At 44.6% G+C, this 16735-nt stretch overlaps 1 protein-coding gene across 2 annotated transcripts in view; it reads right to left on the reverse strand.

Moving 5' to 3' along the window:
- The window catches only part of LOC124804697 (tyrosine-protein phosphatase non-receptor type 9), a 794886-nt gene that overhangs the window by 373482 nt on the left and 404669 nt on the right, over window positions 1–16735 (reverse strand). For both annotated transcript variants that reach the window (XM_047264951.1, XM_047264952.1), the window contains exon 4: window positions 16031–16171. In XM_047264951.1, the coding sequence (XP_047120907.1) occupies window positions 16031–16171 (141 nt within the window). The remainder of the gene's footprint in view (window positions 1–16030; window positions 16172–16735) is intronic.

Below are 16735 nucleotides of genomic sequence, written 5' to 3' on the forward strand. Positions count from 1 at the left end.
TAAATCATCCTGTACCTTCTACAACCACTCAAAAACTACACTTCACCACACATTACAATGTCGTACGCCGGCCGGTGTGGCCCAGCGGTTCTAGGCGCTTCAGTCTGGAACCGCGCGACCGCAACGGTCGCAGGTTCGAATCCTGCCTCGGGCATGGATGTGTGTGATGTCCTTAGGTTAGTTAGGTTTTAGTAGTTCTAGGGGACTGATGACCTCAGATGTTAAGTCCCACAGTGCTCAGAGCCATTTGAGCCATTTTACAATGTCGTCAACAAACAGTCGCCGATTGTTGTTCACTTCAACCGTCAGATCATGTATGTACACAGACAACAGAATCAAGCCTATTACACTTCCCCACAGCACTGCGGACTATATCCCAGTGTCTGGTGAAGAGTTGCCGTCCAGAACAACGTAGTGGGTTCTATTACTTGAAAAGATTTTAGCCGCTCATGAATCTGAGATCCTAAGCCGTATGCCCTGACTTTTGTTAAGTCTGCACTGTGTCGAGCGCTTCCTGGAAATCTAGGAATATGGAATGTGCCTATTGCCCTTCATCCATAGTACTAAGGATGAAGCTGAGGTTCACACTAATGATGTTTCCTAAATCCAAGCTGATTTGTGGACAAAAGCTCTTTTGTCTTATAACAATTTATTGTATTCGAGCTTGCCGTATGTTTGAGATGTTCAGATGTGTGTGCAATCTTATGGGACTTAACTGCTAAGGTCATCAGTCCCTAAGCTTACACACTACTTAACCTAAACTATCCTAAGGAGAAACACACCCACCCATGCGCGAGGGAGGACTCGAACCTCTGCCAGCACCAGCCGCACAGTCCATGACTGCAGCGCCAGACCGCGCGGCTAATCCCGCGCGGTGCCATATGTTTAAGAATTCTGCAACAACCCGACATTAAGGATATTGGTCTTTAATTTTGTAAGACCACTCGTTTATCCTTCTTACACAGTATATGGGGATCACCTGCGCTTTTTGCAGTCGGTTTGGACTTTGCTCTACTCGAGAGATTGGCGATAAATGCGACCTGAGAAAGGAGCCAGCGCTGAAACGCACTCTCTGTAGAACCGAACCGAGATTCTGTCCAGACATGGCGACGTAAAGGCTTACATCTCTTTCAGTTGCTTCTCAATTCCGGCAATGTCTGCTTCTCCATCCCACATACGTAAGTCAGTGCGACCGTCAAACAATGGTATGGCTGCACAGTCCTCCTCCAGGCGCCCGTTCACATCCCGGCTGGTCCGCCGACCCACTCGTCTATCCGTCTGACTGTGTGTGCACACAGGGGACCACTTCCCAGATCCCACCTGCCTACAGTTTTTCGAAACCTCTTAATTGTCTCCCATTGCGAAGCATAAGTTTGAAATTTGATTCAAAGATGCCTCTGTAATGGTGCAAAAGCGTGGCGTCGTCCAACGTCACCCTCGAGCTCCGTAATGCTTCAGGCAGCAAGGTGTCGACACAGGCGAAAAACAGCACAGCTTTGAATTTTATGTGAGGTGTAAGCTGGATTAATGACGTCACATTGACAGCAAACTTGACCACAATTACACCATTACACCCAACGCCACTGTGAACGCGTCACCACACGATGTGACAATTGTCACCCCCCCCCCCCCCCCCCTACACTCACTCCCTCTTACTGATATTTCAGCCCTTGTTTCGACGCCTCTGCAATGGAGGCAAGCATCGCAACGCCCAGCGTTAAAATCATGGTGTTTTATCATGGATTTCTACATCTACATCTACATGATTACTCTCCAATTCACATTTAAGTCTTGCCAGAGGGTTCATCGAACCACAATCATACTATCTCCCTACCATTCCACTACCGAACAGCACGCGGGAAAAACGAACAACTAAACCTTTCTGTTCGACCTCTGATTTCTCTTATTTTATTTTGATGACCATTCCTACCTATGTAGGTTGGGCTCAACAAAATATTTTCGCATTCGGAAGAGAAAGTTGGTGACTGAAATTTCGTAAATAGAACTCGCCGCGACAAAAACGTCTTTGCTTTAATGACTTCCATCCCAACTCGCGTATCATATCTGCCACACTCTCCCCTATTACGTGATAATACAAAACGAGCTGCCCTTTCTTGTACCCTTTCGATTTCCTCCGTCAATCCCACCTGGTAAGGATCCCACACCGCGCAGCAATATTCTAACAGAGGACGAACGAGTGTAGTGTAAGCTGTGTCTTTAGTGGACTTGTTACATCTTCTAAGTGTCCTGCCAATGAAACGCAACCTTTGGCTCACCTTCCCCACAATATTATCTATGTGGTCTTTCCAACTGAAGTTGTTCGTAATTTTTACACCCAGGTACTTAGTTGAATTGACAGCCTTGAGAATTGTACTATTTATCGAGTAATCGAATTCCAACAGATTTCTTTTGGAACTCATGTGGATCACCTCACACTTTTCGTTGTTTAGCGTCAACTGTCACCTGCCACACCATACAGCAATCTTTTCTTAATCGCTTTGCAACTGATACTGGTCTTCGGATGACCTTACTAGACGGTAAATTACAGCATCATCTGCGAACAACCTAAGAGAACTGCTCAGATTGTCACCCAGGTCATTTATATAGATCAGGAACAGCAGTGGTCTCAGGACGCTTCCTTGGGGAACACCTGATATCACTTCAGTTTTACTCGATGATTTGCCGTCTATTACTACGAACTGCGACCTTCCTGACAGGAAATCACGAATCCAGTCGCACAACTGAGACGATACCCCGTAGGCGCGCAGCTTGATTAGAAGTCGCTTGTGAGGAACGGTGTCAAAAGCTTTCTGGAAATCTAGAAATACGGAATCAACTTGAGATCCCCTGTCGATAGCATCCAGGAAAACATTGCCGAGGAAAACATTCCAGATACACCGCCGCTCAGAATCGGCAAAAAGGGGCCGCAGGGTGTGGCATAAAGGGTACAGATGAAACCACTCCTTTCCCTGGGGCGTTGATTCCCACACATTTCGCGGTCGAAAACGACAGTTCACAGTGCGATGAGCAACTGTGATACGTCGCCCTTCACGAACATTATCGTCAATGTGGGCCTCAAGCATAGGAGATGACATTTCAACTGGCCGGCCAGTATGTTACTCGTTAGTCACTGCGATTCGACCGTTTTTGAACGGTTCTGTCCACCTGTAAAAACCCCTACCTTCATACAACTTTCACCATTGCATAAAATCATTCCAGAAAAGATTTTAGCCGTGTTTTCACCTTCACAAAGGAAAAAAAAACTGGCCACTGAAGTTGTTTAACTGATGTGTAAACTTGAAGCGGGAGACACCATTGTTAAATGAAATATTTAGGTTGTAAACAAAACACATTTATACGTCAGCTGTTCTCAGTTCATCCCTGTGATGCCAACCTGAAGTCATGAAAATACTAAATTCATCTTTACAAACTTTCATTTCTACAACAGTTTGTCTCTTTAATTATTAAATGTCCCTCATATTCTTCTTCTTCTTTCGAATGGGCCAGCTAAGGACCATGATATTCAACTTTTCAGCCTGGACAGGGACTTCATGATTGCAGCGTGGGATTAGCCGAGCGGTCTCAGGCGCTGAAGTCATGACTGTGCGTCTGGTCCCGGCGGAGGTTCGAGTCCTCCCTCGGGCATGGGTGTGTGTGTGTTTGTCCTTAGGATAATTTAGGTTAAGTAGTGTGTAAGCTTAGGGACTGATGACCTTAGCAGTTAAGTCCCATAAAATTTCACACACATTACATTACATTTCTTGATGTTTGCCCATTAATCTCGCATTCTCTGGCTATGTTTCTCCTTTCTCTTCAAATGGCTCTGAGCACTACGGGACTTAACATCTGAGGTCATCACTCCCCTAGAACTTAGAACTACTTAAACCTAACTAACCTAAGGACATCACATCCATGCTCGAGGCATGATTCGAACCTGCGACCGTAGCGGTCGCGTCGTTCCAGACTGTAGCGCCTAGAACCGCTCGGCCACTACGGCCGGCTCTCCTTTCTCTCCTTTGTCCAAATGGCGCCGGTCTTCTTTAGGAGTGATCTGTCCTGAAACCTCTTTTCTTTTAGTATCCTTCTGAGAAGTGCTCGGTTTCTAATGTCACTTTCAGTTATGTTCAGTTCCTGGATGTCTTTTTGTGTGCTGTCAGCCATGGTGTCACGGTCTTCCTGCTCTTCCAGTAGTTGAGAAGTCGGTTGGTCAGTCTTGTTTGGTCCATCCTTGTGATATGTCCGTAGAAAGCGAGACGTCTTTTCCTGGCTGCATATGTTATTTTCTCATTATGATTGTACAGCTCCTGGTTTGATTGTTTTCTGTACTCACCATCTGTTTTGATCGGTCCTAGAATTTTTCTCGGGATCTTCCTCTCCTGAATCTCTAGTTTACCTGTCAAGCCTTTCCTGTTCAGATTCAAGCATTCTGAGGCGTATAGGGCCTCAGGGCGGTTAACTGTTTGATAGTGTTTTAGTTTGAAATTCCGAGATGGGCATTTGTTATTATAGATGTTCTTGGTTAATCGATATGCTAATTGTAGCTTACTAACCAGAGTTGTTAGTGCCTTCCCTTCTGATAGATTAGTTTCCAACCAATCTCCTAGACACTTGAATCTGTCAACTTTCTCAATTTGACCTTGTTCCAGCAGCAGTTCATTGGGAGTATCACTGATGTTCGTGAGGCATTTTGTCTTTTCTAGTGACAACTGAAGTCCTACCTTGGCAGCCTGGAGTTTGAGCATATTAAGTTGCTTTACTGCTACCTCCACTGAGCTTCTTGTAAGTGCCAGATCATCTGCAAAAGCTAAACAGTCTACTACTATAATCTGTTCGTCATAAAAACCTGATTTAAACATTGCACTACGTATTCTTTCGCGTTTGCTGGAGCTTCATTGGATTTCCGTTTCACGTGGGACTACAGCCAAGCTGTATCGAGTACAGTCAAGTACGATAATAAAGGTACGTTTTGTGCTGTCCGTTAGCGCACATCGACTTAGCGATAATATGAGACAACAGCTTTACCGGCGCATTTAGCTTGGACAGCACTGGTCGGTCAGCTGGTAAAGCTAGTCTGCAGTGGCGTGGCCAGCTGCAGTTCACACGTAAAAAGAGCAAAGCAGAGGAGCAATAAAGCTTCGAATGTCATTTAACTTTTAGGCAGAATGAAATAATACACTGCAAATCTCCCACAACAAGCTCCTTAGACGAGTAGACGAGACCGGCAATACATAGTTTTTAGCTAACGTACTATTGTAATTAAATACAAGAATGATAAAAATTCCTGAAAGAATGATAAAAATTCCTGCCTTAACCACAGGGTAATTTTTCTGCTTAAGCTGTGTGTAACGTAAGAGAGTATTGAAAGATTTCACTATATAGTTAAATATTGCAACCACTGTAAGTATTACTTACATTCAGTCGTCTGGTAATCTCTTAGCTCCTTCTTTATCCGAATCCGAGAAATACATTTCAGTTCTGGAAGTGTCACCTGCTACGTTGATAACGAGCCTATCAACAACAGAATCCGCGCAGCCAACCAGGCGCCGCATTTTCTCTTCTTCTTTTATGACGAGCCGTTCTATATCCCGCCAGCTTTCGGCAGTGACGTGTGAAAAAGCTGCGAGCGTTAGTTCCAGTTCGTCTGGCAGCCTAACAGCCTTGTTACTTCTCGGGCCAAATCCCCAGCTTAGCTCCAGACCAGTTCTGTTGGGTTCATATTGCAATGGTACAATAGCAAATGTAAAAATGCAGCATTTGTATGATGTGCTCGATGCTGTGAAAAAGATTCTTTTTCATGTTTCTACGATACTTATCTACCTCTGTGGGTATAAAACGATGGACATAGTCCAAATAAAGAGGACTTGGTTTTTCATTTTTGCCTTAAAAATTAAATGGTTATGTTTTCTTAATTTAAACCACTTTTATGAAGTCTTTCATAACACATCGATAATTAAGAATTTGTATTTGAAATGGAAACAGGAATTTCGCGTCCAATATGTATTTAGAAACAAGAAGACGTGCATTATTCATAAAAAAAACGGTGACAAGTTTTATAATTACGTGATGTAGGTATTTCAAATTGAAAGAGAAAAAAATACCAGTGAAATTTTAACCACCGCACGAGTTAACTGCATGGTTCATATTCCATTACGATACCGAATGTGCTACACGTTGAATAACGGTATCTTAATCAGCTGCATTATATACAACTCTGGGAAAACTTCAAAGCCGATTATCTCCGTTAATTTACGAAAAACATTAAGAACAGACTATTTCTCGGTACTTTTTAACCGTGTTCCACACGCATGTTTCACTACGTAACAGAAAGCAGCCTCAGCCATTTTTATATTGCGCATTAACAGCACAACAATCAGAGCAAAACGCTGCAGAGGCTGCGACTGTACACGATTTTTGAAATAGAAACTACGCAACTAAAGCGTGATTAAGGAAAACGTTGATGGCTGTTAATACATTTGAATAGCTTGAAGTTTCATTTAACGTATCTTAGTAATAAGATATCTAATACATAATTAGGACCTACTTCCAAGAGCGTAACAACACCAGTGTACGTGTGCTACGGCTTCTCACCAACCATCGCGTTTGAGTTTGTTTACATCAGGTTTATTCTTATGATAAACGGATTATAGTCCCTTTCGTTTGTGTCGCAGGTAAACACCGCTCGGTATATTTTGTATTTCCATTTCTTTTCGCCACTCTCTGACCACCTTGTCCAGTGCACAGCTGAAGAGAAGTGTGGCCTCGATAGTTACGATGCCACAACGCAGGTGCACGCTCTCGTAAGTTGGCACTACGGGAGAAGAATACGCCGACCGTAGCGCCCTCTAGCCGACGCTGTGGAGCTCAGGGAGTGCCGTCATTTCAGCAAGAGCAGACGACCTGGAAATATCGCTTCTACTACCGGGTGGGCTAGCTTGCTATTGAGACTTTGTATTAGTTACGTTTGGTTAAAGTTTGTACAACAACGAGTATTTGTTAGTTTTGAGATTATAAACAACAGTCATCCTAACTTCACAGGATTAGACATGGACTATGGCTTCACACCCACGTGCTCATCCTAGCCAAAGTTATGCATGCATTTGATATTTACTTGTGTTTTTGACTCTGTTAAAAGTGTTAAAGTTACATGCAGTACAAAAGTGCTTCATCTCTCCTGCTCCTACTCGCTTCCTTCACTCTCGGCTTATATTACAGAAGCAGTTCACATGAGCAGACCCACGCACCGCCTGTCCAGGCGGGATACAAAAGGAAGAGGTGAAAGTCCATCTCCCTGTCTAACTCCTGTCTTTATCTCAAAGCTTTCTTAAAGTGTTCCCCTGAACTTTACTCGTGATCTAGTGTTACTCAGCGTCTTTTGGATAAGGCTATCGGTTTTCTGGTCCACGTCCATTTCCTGCAAAATTCTCATTTTAGTATGTCTGTCGATTGAATCGTATCCTTTCTTGAAGTCAACGAAAGTAATTAAGTACTGTTTATTCGCTAGTTTAATTTGACTTAATACTGACTTCAAGTTAAAGGATCTGTTCAGCACAAGAACGTCATTTTCTAAAACCACCCCGAGGATATCCAAGTGTTGGGTCCAATTGAGGTTCAGCTCTGTTCAATAATGCCTTAGATAATATCTTATATACGACTGGTATCAATGAGTCCCCTCTACAATTGTTGATGTCAGTCAAATCACCCTTCTTGTGTAGGGGGTGGATCAGAGCCGATGTCCAGTCATCTGGTCACTTCTCAGTATCCCGAATCCTCCGTAGGATCTCGCTCAACTTGCTAATTGCTTTGTCCCCAGCCTGCTTCTCCAGCTCTGCAACTATAGCGTCTTCTCCTGGTGCTCTGTTATTCTTCAGGGACTGAATGATGTTTTTCACTTCTTCTGTTGGAGGGTGAGAGTTTGGTTGTCTGGGGCTGCCCTGATAGATAAAGGTGGTTATAGGGGCCTCACAGTTGAGGAGATTATCAAAATATTTGGCCAATACCCGGCAGTTGTCTTTGTCATTATAGGCTATGTTTCCATCTGGTCCTCGGAAGTGTAAACTGGGTGGGGCATGGCTTCTAAGGTCTCGCTTGAAAGTTTGGTAAAAGTTTCTAGTGTTATTCTTCTTGAAATCTTCATCTAACTGAGTCAATTGGTCCTGAGTACACTGACGTTTAACCTGCCGGTTGGTTTTGGCAATTAGCCGACGCTGTTCTATCAGCTTCTCCTTATTTGCTTCGGACTTCTGCGAGCTCCATTTTAGCCAAGCTGCTTGTCTCTTTGCGATCGCTTGGTCGCAGGTATTTGTCCATCACTCATATTTCTTCTGTTTCTTTAGTGGGGCGACTTCTGTTGCGGCTTTTATTAATTTTTCCCTTAGTTGGTCGCAGTTATTGCATTCATGATTTAGTGTTTGCATTCTCTCTGTAAGCATATTGCAGGTTTTCAGTTTTTCCAAGTCTAACTTGGTAAGTTTGGGAGTTTGAGACTTTCTTGTATTCCTAGGTAGAAATAGGAACTTTATTTTTGAGAGGTAGTGGTCTGAGCCCAGGTTCGCCCCTCTTAACACACTCACATTTTGGACTTCTCTACAGGACTTTCTTCAAATGACCACATGATCTATTTCAAACTCTCCTAGGAGTTGATTGGGTGAAGTCCATGTCTTCTGGTTTCTTGGTAGATGCTTAAAGGCCGTTGATTTCATTACTAGGTAAAAAGCTTTACAGAGTCCCACAAGTCGTTCTCCATTTCTGTTAGTGCGCATGTGAGCTGGGTATTCTCCCACTATATATTTATACTTCTGCTCTTTCGCTAACTGGGCGTTAAAATCGCCCAATAATATGACTGTATTCCGCTCTGGGATCTTGCCGATAGTGTCCTCGAGATCTTCCCAAAATTGGTCTGTGCCTTCAGGGTCTTTCTTGTTGTCCTGGTTAATAGGTGCATGTACATTCACAGTGGTGTAGACCTTACGGGAGCATCAAAATTTTAATAGAGACACTCCACTATTAGGTGAATGGAAGTCGATAACGGAATCAAGATTTTTCTTAATAGCAATGAATCCAGTTACCAGATGAGGGACGTTCTTCATCTTCCAACGTCTGAGTTTGGCCCTGAAGATTCGATAGCCCTGAGATTCAAAGGCATGTTCATCTGTATATCTGGTCTCTTGTACCGCTGTGACAAGAATCTTGTGTTGTGTCAGAGTGTCTGTGGGTGTTGCGAGCTGTCCTTAGGTAAGTTAGGTTTAAGTAGTTCTAAGTTCTAGGGGACTGATGACCACAGATGTTAAATCCCATAGTGCTCAGAGCCATTTGAACCATTTTTCAGAGTGTCTGTCAGATGCTTCAACTTGCCCATTTTGAGTGAGGTGTTTACGTCCAGCGTGACGAAATAGTTGCGTTGTTTATGTCGTATCTTGTTTCTAGAGGTTTCAGGATGCTCCCACTCAAATGGTTCAAATAGCTCTGAGAACTATGTCACTTAACATCTGAGGTCATCAGCCTCCTAGAACTTAGAACTACTTAAACCTAACTAACCTAAGGACATCACACACATGCATGCCCGAGGCAGGATTCGAACCTGCGACCGTAGCGGTCGCGCGGTTCCAGACTGAAGTGTGGGCTCCCCAAAATCCAAAGGCCCACCAACGTCGTCCGAGGCAACGGTGGATTGAGTACCACCTGGGTTAATTACATCCGTATGTTTGTCTTCCATGTTTTCATTGAAAATGTTGTTGGGTGGATTAGGATAGTTACGGCCTAATCGTGTTACTACCGATGTTGAAGCTCCGGTAGGTTTTCAGGGTTTACTCCCATAAATTAGTTGCCTTCCCAGGCTATGGAGACCAACCTTACCCTTGTGGTTCTTCTGCCTTCCTTGCCGTTGACATCGCATCAACCATCTTCATCCGCCTTGGAAGCCGTTTACCAGTTTTCACCTGTACCCTAGGCAGGAGCTCTTACAGGGTGCTATCAGCCGGGCCAGCTGAACCCCGGTTTTTTTACGAGGTGTTACGCCTACCGCTCCTCCTTCCTCATCGCTTGTAAGATGAGGCCCCGGACTTGCGACCGGTATAGCGGAGTCCCTCATATTATTATTATTATTATTATTATTATTATTATTATTATTATTACTGGGTCCGCAGCTCGTGGTCTTGCGGTAGCGTTCTCGCTTCCCACGCACGGGGTCCCGGGTTCGATTCACGGCGGGGTCAGGGATTTTTCCTGCCTCGAGATGACCGGGTGTTGTTGTGTCGTCTTCATCACCATCATTCATCCACATTACGGTCGGAGGAAGGCAATGGCAAACCACCTCCGGTAGGACCTTGCCTAGTAAGCGGTACGGGTCTCTCGCATCGTCCCCTACGCTCCTCGGAGCATGGGACCTCATCATCATCACTATTATTGGCTGTATTTTGTAATATTTTTTGGTGGGTGTACCTGGTGTGATGTAAGAGAGGGCCTTAAGACCCCATCTGGTGAGGCTGAATAAACAACAAGTTTCAGACGGCACTGGAATGGTACTTCGACTGTCGCGGCGTATTCGTATCTCAGTAACGAATACATACGATATACAGCTGCCATTCATATTTCCAACTGCGGAAGATGGAAACCTATATTGGTCTGGCGCGTTAGCTTTTCGCGGGACGGCCGCGCCGCTCCGGCATGGAAATGACCGGTAGCGCGCTGCTCGGCGTCGAACGTGCTCTTCCACGAGGGGCAGCCAGGGCGGCCGGTTCTGGGAAGGCCGTGCTGGCACGCGACGTCCGCATTTAGTGCAGTTTCTGGAAGCGCAGCTAGTCGGAACCCGCCCGCCTGAGTCACTGGCTCGCGGGACACCTGTGGCGCCTTCCACGTACCTGCCGGCCGAGCCGCTGCTCGCGGAATTAGCATCCGGCCGTACCCGCTGCCCCATCAATAAACCATCCGGCCGACCACTACACTGTGACGAACCTGAGCCCATTTTCAGACAGTGCTTACGATAGGGCTACATCATCGACTAACACACCTGACTCTGTGTTTGCGAGGTGTAGTCGTTTTGTTTTAATTACCACTTCGAAAAAAACCAAGCTCTTACCATGAAAACTGGTGATTGTGTTAGTCCTCTATACAGGGTCGTCCATTCATCGTGACCGAGCCAAATGTCTCACGAAATAAGCGTCAAACGGAAAAACTACAAAGAACGAAACTTGTCTAGCTTGATGGAGGAAACCAGATGCCGCTATATTTAGCCCGCTAGATGGCGCGGCCATAGGTGAAACGGATATCAACTGCGTTTTTTTAAAAATAGGAACCTCCATTTTTATTACATATTCGTATATTACGTAAAGAAACATGAATGTTTTAGGTGGACCACATTTTTCGCTTTGTGATAGATGGCGCTGTAATAGTCACATACATAAATCCGGGGACGTCAGATCCGATGAACGTGCGTGCCAATCCACCAGTCAGGAAATATGTTATTCAATACCGCTTCAACCGCACGCGAGCTATGTGCCGGACATCCATTATGTTGGAAGTACATCGCCATTCTGTCATACAGTGAAACATCTTGTAGTAACATCGGTAGAACATTACGTAGGAAATCAGCACACACTGCACCATTTACATTGCCATCGATAAAATGGGGGCCAATTATCCTTCCTCCCATGATGCCGCACAATACATTAACCCGCCAAGGTCGCTGATGCTCCACTTGTCGTAGCCATCGTGGATTTTCCGTTTCCCAATAGTGCATATTATGCCGGTTTACGTTACCGCTGTTGGTGAATGACGCTTCGTCGCTAAATAGAACGCGTGCAAAAAATCTGTCATCGTCCCGTAACTTCTCTTGTGCCCAGTGGCAGAACTATACACGACGTTCAAAGTCCAACACCGACGTTTTTGAGATTGCCGATTCTCGCGCAATTTGTCTGCTACTGATGTGCGGATTAGCTGCGACAGCAGCTAAAACGCCTACTTGGGCATTATCATTTGTTGTACGTCGTGGTGGACGTTTCACATGTGGCTGAACACTTCCTGTTTCCTTAAATAACGTAACTGTCAGGCGAAGGGACCGGACACTTGGATGATGTCGTCCAGGATACCGAGCAGCATACATAGCACACGCCGGTTGGGCATTTTGATCACAACAGCGATACATCAACACGATATCGACCTTTTCCGCAATTGGTAAACGGTCCATTTTAACACAGGTAATATGTCACGAAGCAAATACTATCCGCACTGGCGGAATGTTACGTGATACCAATTACTTATATGTTTGTGATTATTACAGCGCCATCTATCACAAAGCGAAAAAAGTGGTCCAACTAAAATATTCATATTTCTTTACGTACTACACGAATATGTAATAAAAAATGGGGGTTCCTATTTAAAAAAACGCAGTTTATATCCGTGTGACCTATGGCAGCGCCATCTAGCGGGCCACATATAGCGCCATCTGGTTTCCTCCTTCAAGCTAGACGAGTTTCGTTATTTGTAGTTTTTTCGTTCGATGCTTATTGCATGAGATATTTGGCCCGCTCACTATCAATAGACCACCCTGTAAATTCATCCTTCAATGCTTCACCATATTCCCAACGATGGATGACTTGGCGCAAATCTCGGCAGCAGTAGTCTGTATTTTGGCTGTTAAGAGAAGTTTCATCCAAAAAAATGACCTTGCTGTCATTCCGGAAATGCCTCACACGCAACAGTTTCGTCACCCGAGGAAAGAGGAAAAAGTAATTGGGCGCCATGTCAACAGAGTAGGCGAGCAGACACAAAATCTGACAGCCTAAAGAAGCACATTAATGTGACCACCTTCTGCACTGTGAACCGCTGCGAAGCGTGTAGCAAGAGTGTCAATGAGGTTCTGAAATGTACCGACAGGGATATGGTACCACGCCGACTCCAATGCCATGGCCAGCGGCGCTAGGTTTCTCGGATGAGAATTCATCACGCGAACAACCCGATCTACGTCGTCTCACAGCTTCCCAATTGGGCTTTAATGCGGCGTATTAGGCCAGGGGAGTATAGTAAAAGGATCCTGGGGCTCTTAAAACAACGCACATACACTGCGAGCTGTGTGACACGTTGCATTGTCCTGCTGGTAGATGCCATCGTACCGAGGATAAACAAACTGCATGTAGTGGAGGACATGATCCACTGTGCCTTCCAGAATGACGAGGTCAATCACGGAATGCCACGAAAACATTACCCACAACATAACGCTCCCTCCCGGTTCCAGCGTGTTTGCTCTCAGACGTTTCAAGCCCTACAAGCCAACGGCCATCTGTCCGAGGAGCATATATCGTGATTCGTGTGAAAAGGCCACCTGTCGCCACTCAGTGGACGTCCGTTTACGGTCCTGCAGTGAAGATTCCAGCCTTCGTCGCCAATGAGCAGCAATCAGCATGGGTGAACCAAACAGGCGCCTGCTGTGGAGACCTACGTGCAGCAACGGTTGGATGAACGGTCGTTGTGGGGACACTGTTGCTACCCCTTGGTTCATCTGGGCGGTAATTCGCTCAAAACTACCTGTCTATTCGCGCGCACACATCTCTGCAGCCGTAGTTCATCTCTGTCCTCTATTTACCAAAGAATAATCGCCAAACAGCCATATGTTTTCAGCAGTAATTTTATTTTCACGACCAGTTTGATATCTCATTAACGTCATCAGGCCTCTAAGCACTCCCTGTATAGACACTCAGATGTATGAATACTTGCATAACTGCAGCCATAGGTGTCTGAATTCCGCGAACTCACTTTTGGAGGTTTTACTTCGATAACTTGATAACAACTCACCAGACCTGCAGTCCGCTGCAGCATTCTACCCAGTACCTTATAATCATGATTGTTGTTGTGGTCTTCAGTCTTCAGTCCAGAGACTGATTTGATGCAGCTCTCCATGCTACTCTATCCTGTGCAAGCTTCATCATCTCCCAGTACCTATTGCAACCTACATCCTTCTGAATCTGTTTAGTGTATTCATCTCTTGGTCTCCCTCTATGATTTTTACCCTCCACGCTGCCCTCCAGTACTAAATTAGTGATCCCTTGATGCCTCAGAATATGTCCTACCAAGCGATCCCTTCTTCTAGTTAAGTTGTGCCACAAATTTCTCTTCTCCCCAATTCTATTCAATACCTCCTCATTAGTTATGTGATCTACCCATCTAATCTTCAGCATTCTTCTGTAGCACCAAACTATTTATCGTCCACGATTCACTTCCATGCATGGCTACACTCCATACAAATTCTTTCAGAAACGACTTCCTGACACTTAAATCTATACTTGATGTTAACAAATTTCTCTTCTTCAGAAACGCTTTCCTTGCCATTGCCAGTCTACATTTTATATCCTCTCTACTTCGACCATCATCACTTATTCTGCTCCCCAAATAGCAAAACTAATTTACTACTTTAAGCGTCTCATTTCCTAATCTAATTTCCTCAGCATCACCCGATTTATTTCGACTACATTCCATTATCCTCGTTTTGCTTTTGTTGATGTTCATCTTATATCCTCCTTTCAACTCACTGTCCATTACGTTCAGCTGCTCTTTAAGGTCCTTTGCTGTTTCTGACAGAATTACAATGTCATCGGCGAACCTCAAAGTTTTTATTTCTTCTCCATGGGTTTTAATTCCTACTCCGATTCTTTCTTTTATTTCCTTTACTGCTTGCTCAATATACAGATTGAATAACATCGGGGATAGGCTACAACCTGTCTCACTCCCTTCCCAACCACTGATTCCCTTTCATACCCCTCGACTCTTATAACTGCCATCTGGTTTCTGTACAAATCGTAAATAACCATGATTAACACGGCCAAAGAATCAACCATCCACGAAGGACTCCCTCTTATTTTATGAATCATTGAACCATTGGCCTGGAACGTAAATTAACACTATATTACATGTTCACTGATCTGCGCATCACGTTGCCATTCTTACCAACAGCTCGCATGACGATTGGGCAATTACGTCAAGAGACAGGACCGTAAAAGCATCTGCCTCAGTTAAGGTAAGCAGTTAGAAGCACAGACACCATTTTTACCACCGGTGTTTGTTGGAAAGCTGGCAGAGTGTTTGTGTAATCAACATCTTATACTGATCACACTGATTTCAGCCACTTTGCAATTTTTATACATGTCCGTATTACTACGTTTTTATTTCGACATGATAAATATACACACACACGTGCAACAATGGCTCTGAGCACTATGGGACTTAATATCTGAGTTCATCAGTCCCCTTGAACTTAGAACTACTTAAACCTAACTAACCTAAGGACATCACACACACATCCATGCTCGAGGCAGGATTCGAACCTGCGACCGTAGCGGTCGCGCGGTTCCAGACTGAAGCGCCTAGAACCGCTCGGCCACACCGGCCGGCCACACACCTGCAGTACTATGAAAAGATATCCAATTGTTTCATTTATTGGCTATCTAGTAAAAGAATTACAAAGCTTGAAGACAGCCAGTGATTCTAGTGATTCTTTACTTCTACGTAAGGAAACGAACCCAACAATATAAAACGCATGTCGTATGGAATCCCCACAGGGTTTGTAGCTTAGAATATTTATGATCATGGGATCTTGAAAAAATTGTTAATGATCTGAATAATTACCAAATAACCTCAAGAGAGATAGTATTCTTCACACGGGGACGACAAAGGAACACAATGGTAGATTACGTAAAAGTGTTTGATACATATATATGATGACGGTACCTGTTCTTTCGGACTTGTCCGAAAGTGTTTGATACGCTGCAACAGCCCGCTGCAGACCAGCAAGACACTGCATCATCCACGATCGCACACACTTTAGTACTACAAGAGTAGTCTATCCTTAGGTCAATATTGGGTTCTTCGTCTTTAGCGTATGATGTTCTTCTCAGAAACTAAGATTTTAATGTCAGAAATTAGAGTGTAAGTACTGTTCGTGCCAACAGTGATCGCTTCGGTAACATCCTTTCAGCTTGCGACAGTAGTAAGTATTCGCGTTCGCGGGCAACGCTTAATACAGCTCGCTTCTGCTGCCTCCTACCTTGAGCAATGTAAGTATTTTCTGGCTGAGGTCGTAGTCGAAGTTGGAATACTTCGAGTCCGACATGTCGTAGATGAAGACTAGGCCGCTTCGTTGCGTGTCGACGCTTTCTAGGGCGACGTCGAGTTGGTACACCACTCCCTGCAAATCAAAGACGGAACTGCTGGAACACACTTATCTGCAACACTGTCACTTACTTAGCTGTCTGATGCAAGTCTATTGAAACAAATAAACACACACATACACACACAGTGTTAAATACACTGCACGTAGACATGATGGAAAAGTAGTTTCAGTCGTCATTAATTTACCTCCCAAAAGCAGCGGCGAGGGTACCCCACCAGCGAGCAGCGATACGTAAATGGAATCGATTAGCAGAACACGCATAATGTACCGCGTGGCAGCACTAGGAGAGACTAAATTGGGTGAACCCTATGGCCTCGCGCACCGGCCCTGAGCGACCTGTTCACATACCGAGTATGAAGTACTCCTTTACGCCCACTGTAATACAGTGTTGATTATCTCGCTGTGGACTTGCTTTTCCATTAAGATACAACTGTAATTATTCGTATATTGCTTACGACGGACTTGGCCTCCTTTCTGGAATTCATCGGCTTGCAACTTCCTGCGAGAGGTCGCACATCGCCTGTACCGTAGCGTCCCCGTATGGATAGACATATTAAATAATGTAAAATGTTAAACGCG

Source organism: Schistocerca piceifrons, chromosome 7, assembly GCF_021461385.2.
Source record: "Schistocerca piceifrons isolate TAMUIC-IGC-003096 chromosome 7, iqSchPice1.1, whole genome shotgun sequence".
In the NCBI taxonomy this organism is placed as follows: Eukaryota; Metazoa; Arthropoda; class Insecta; order Orthoptera; family Acrididae; genus Schistocerca; species Schistocerca piceifrons.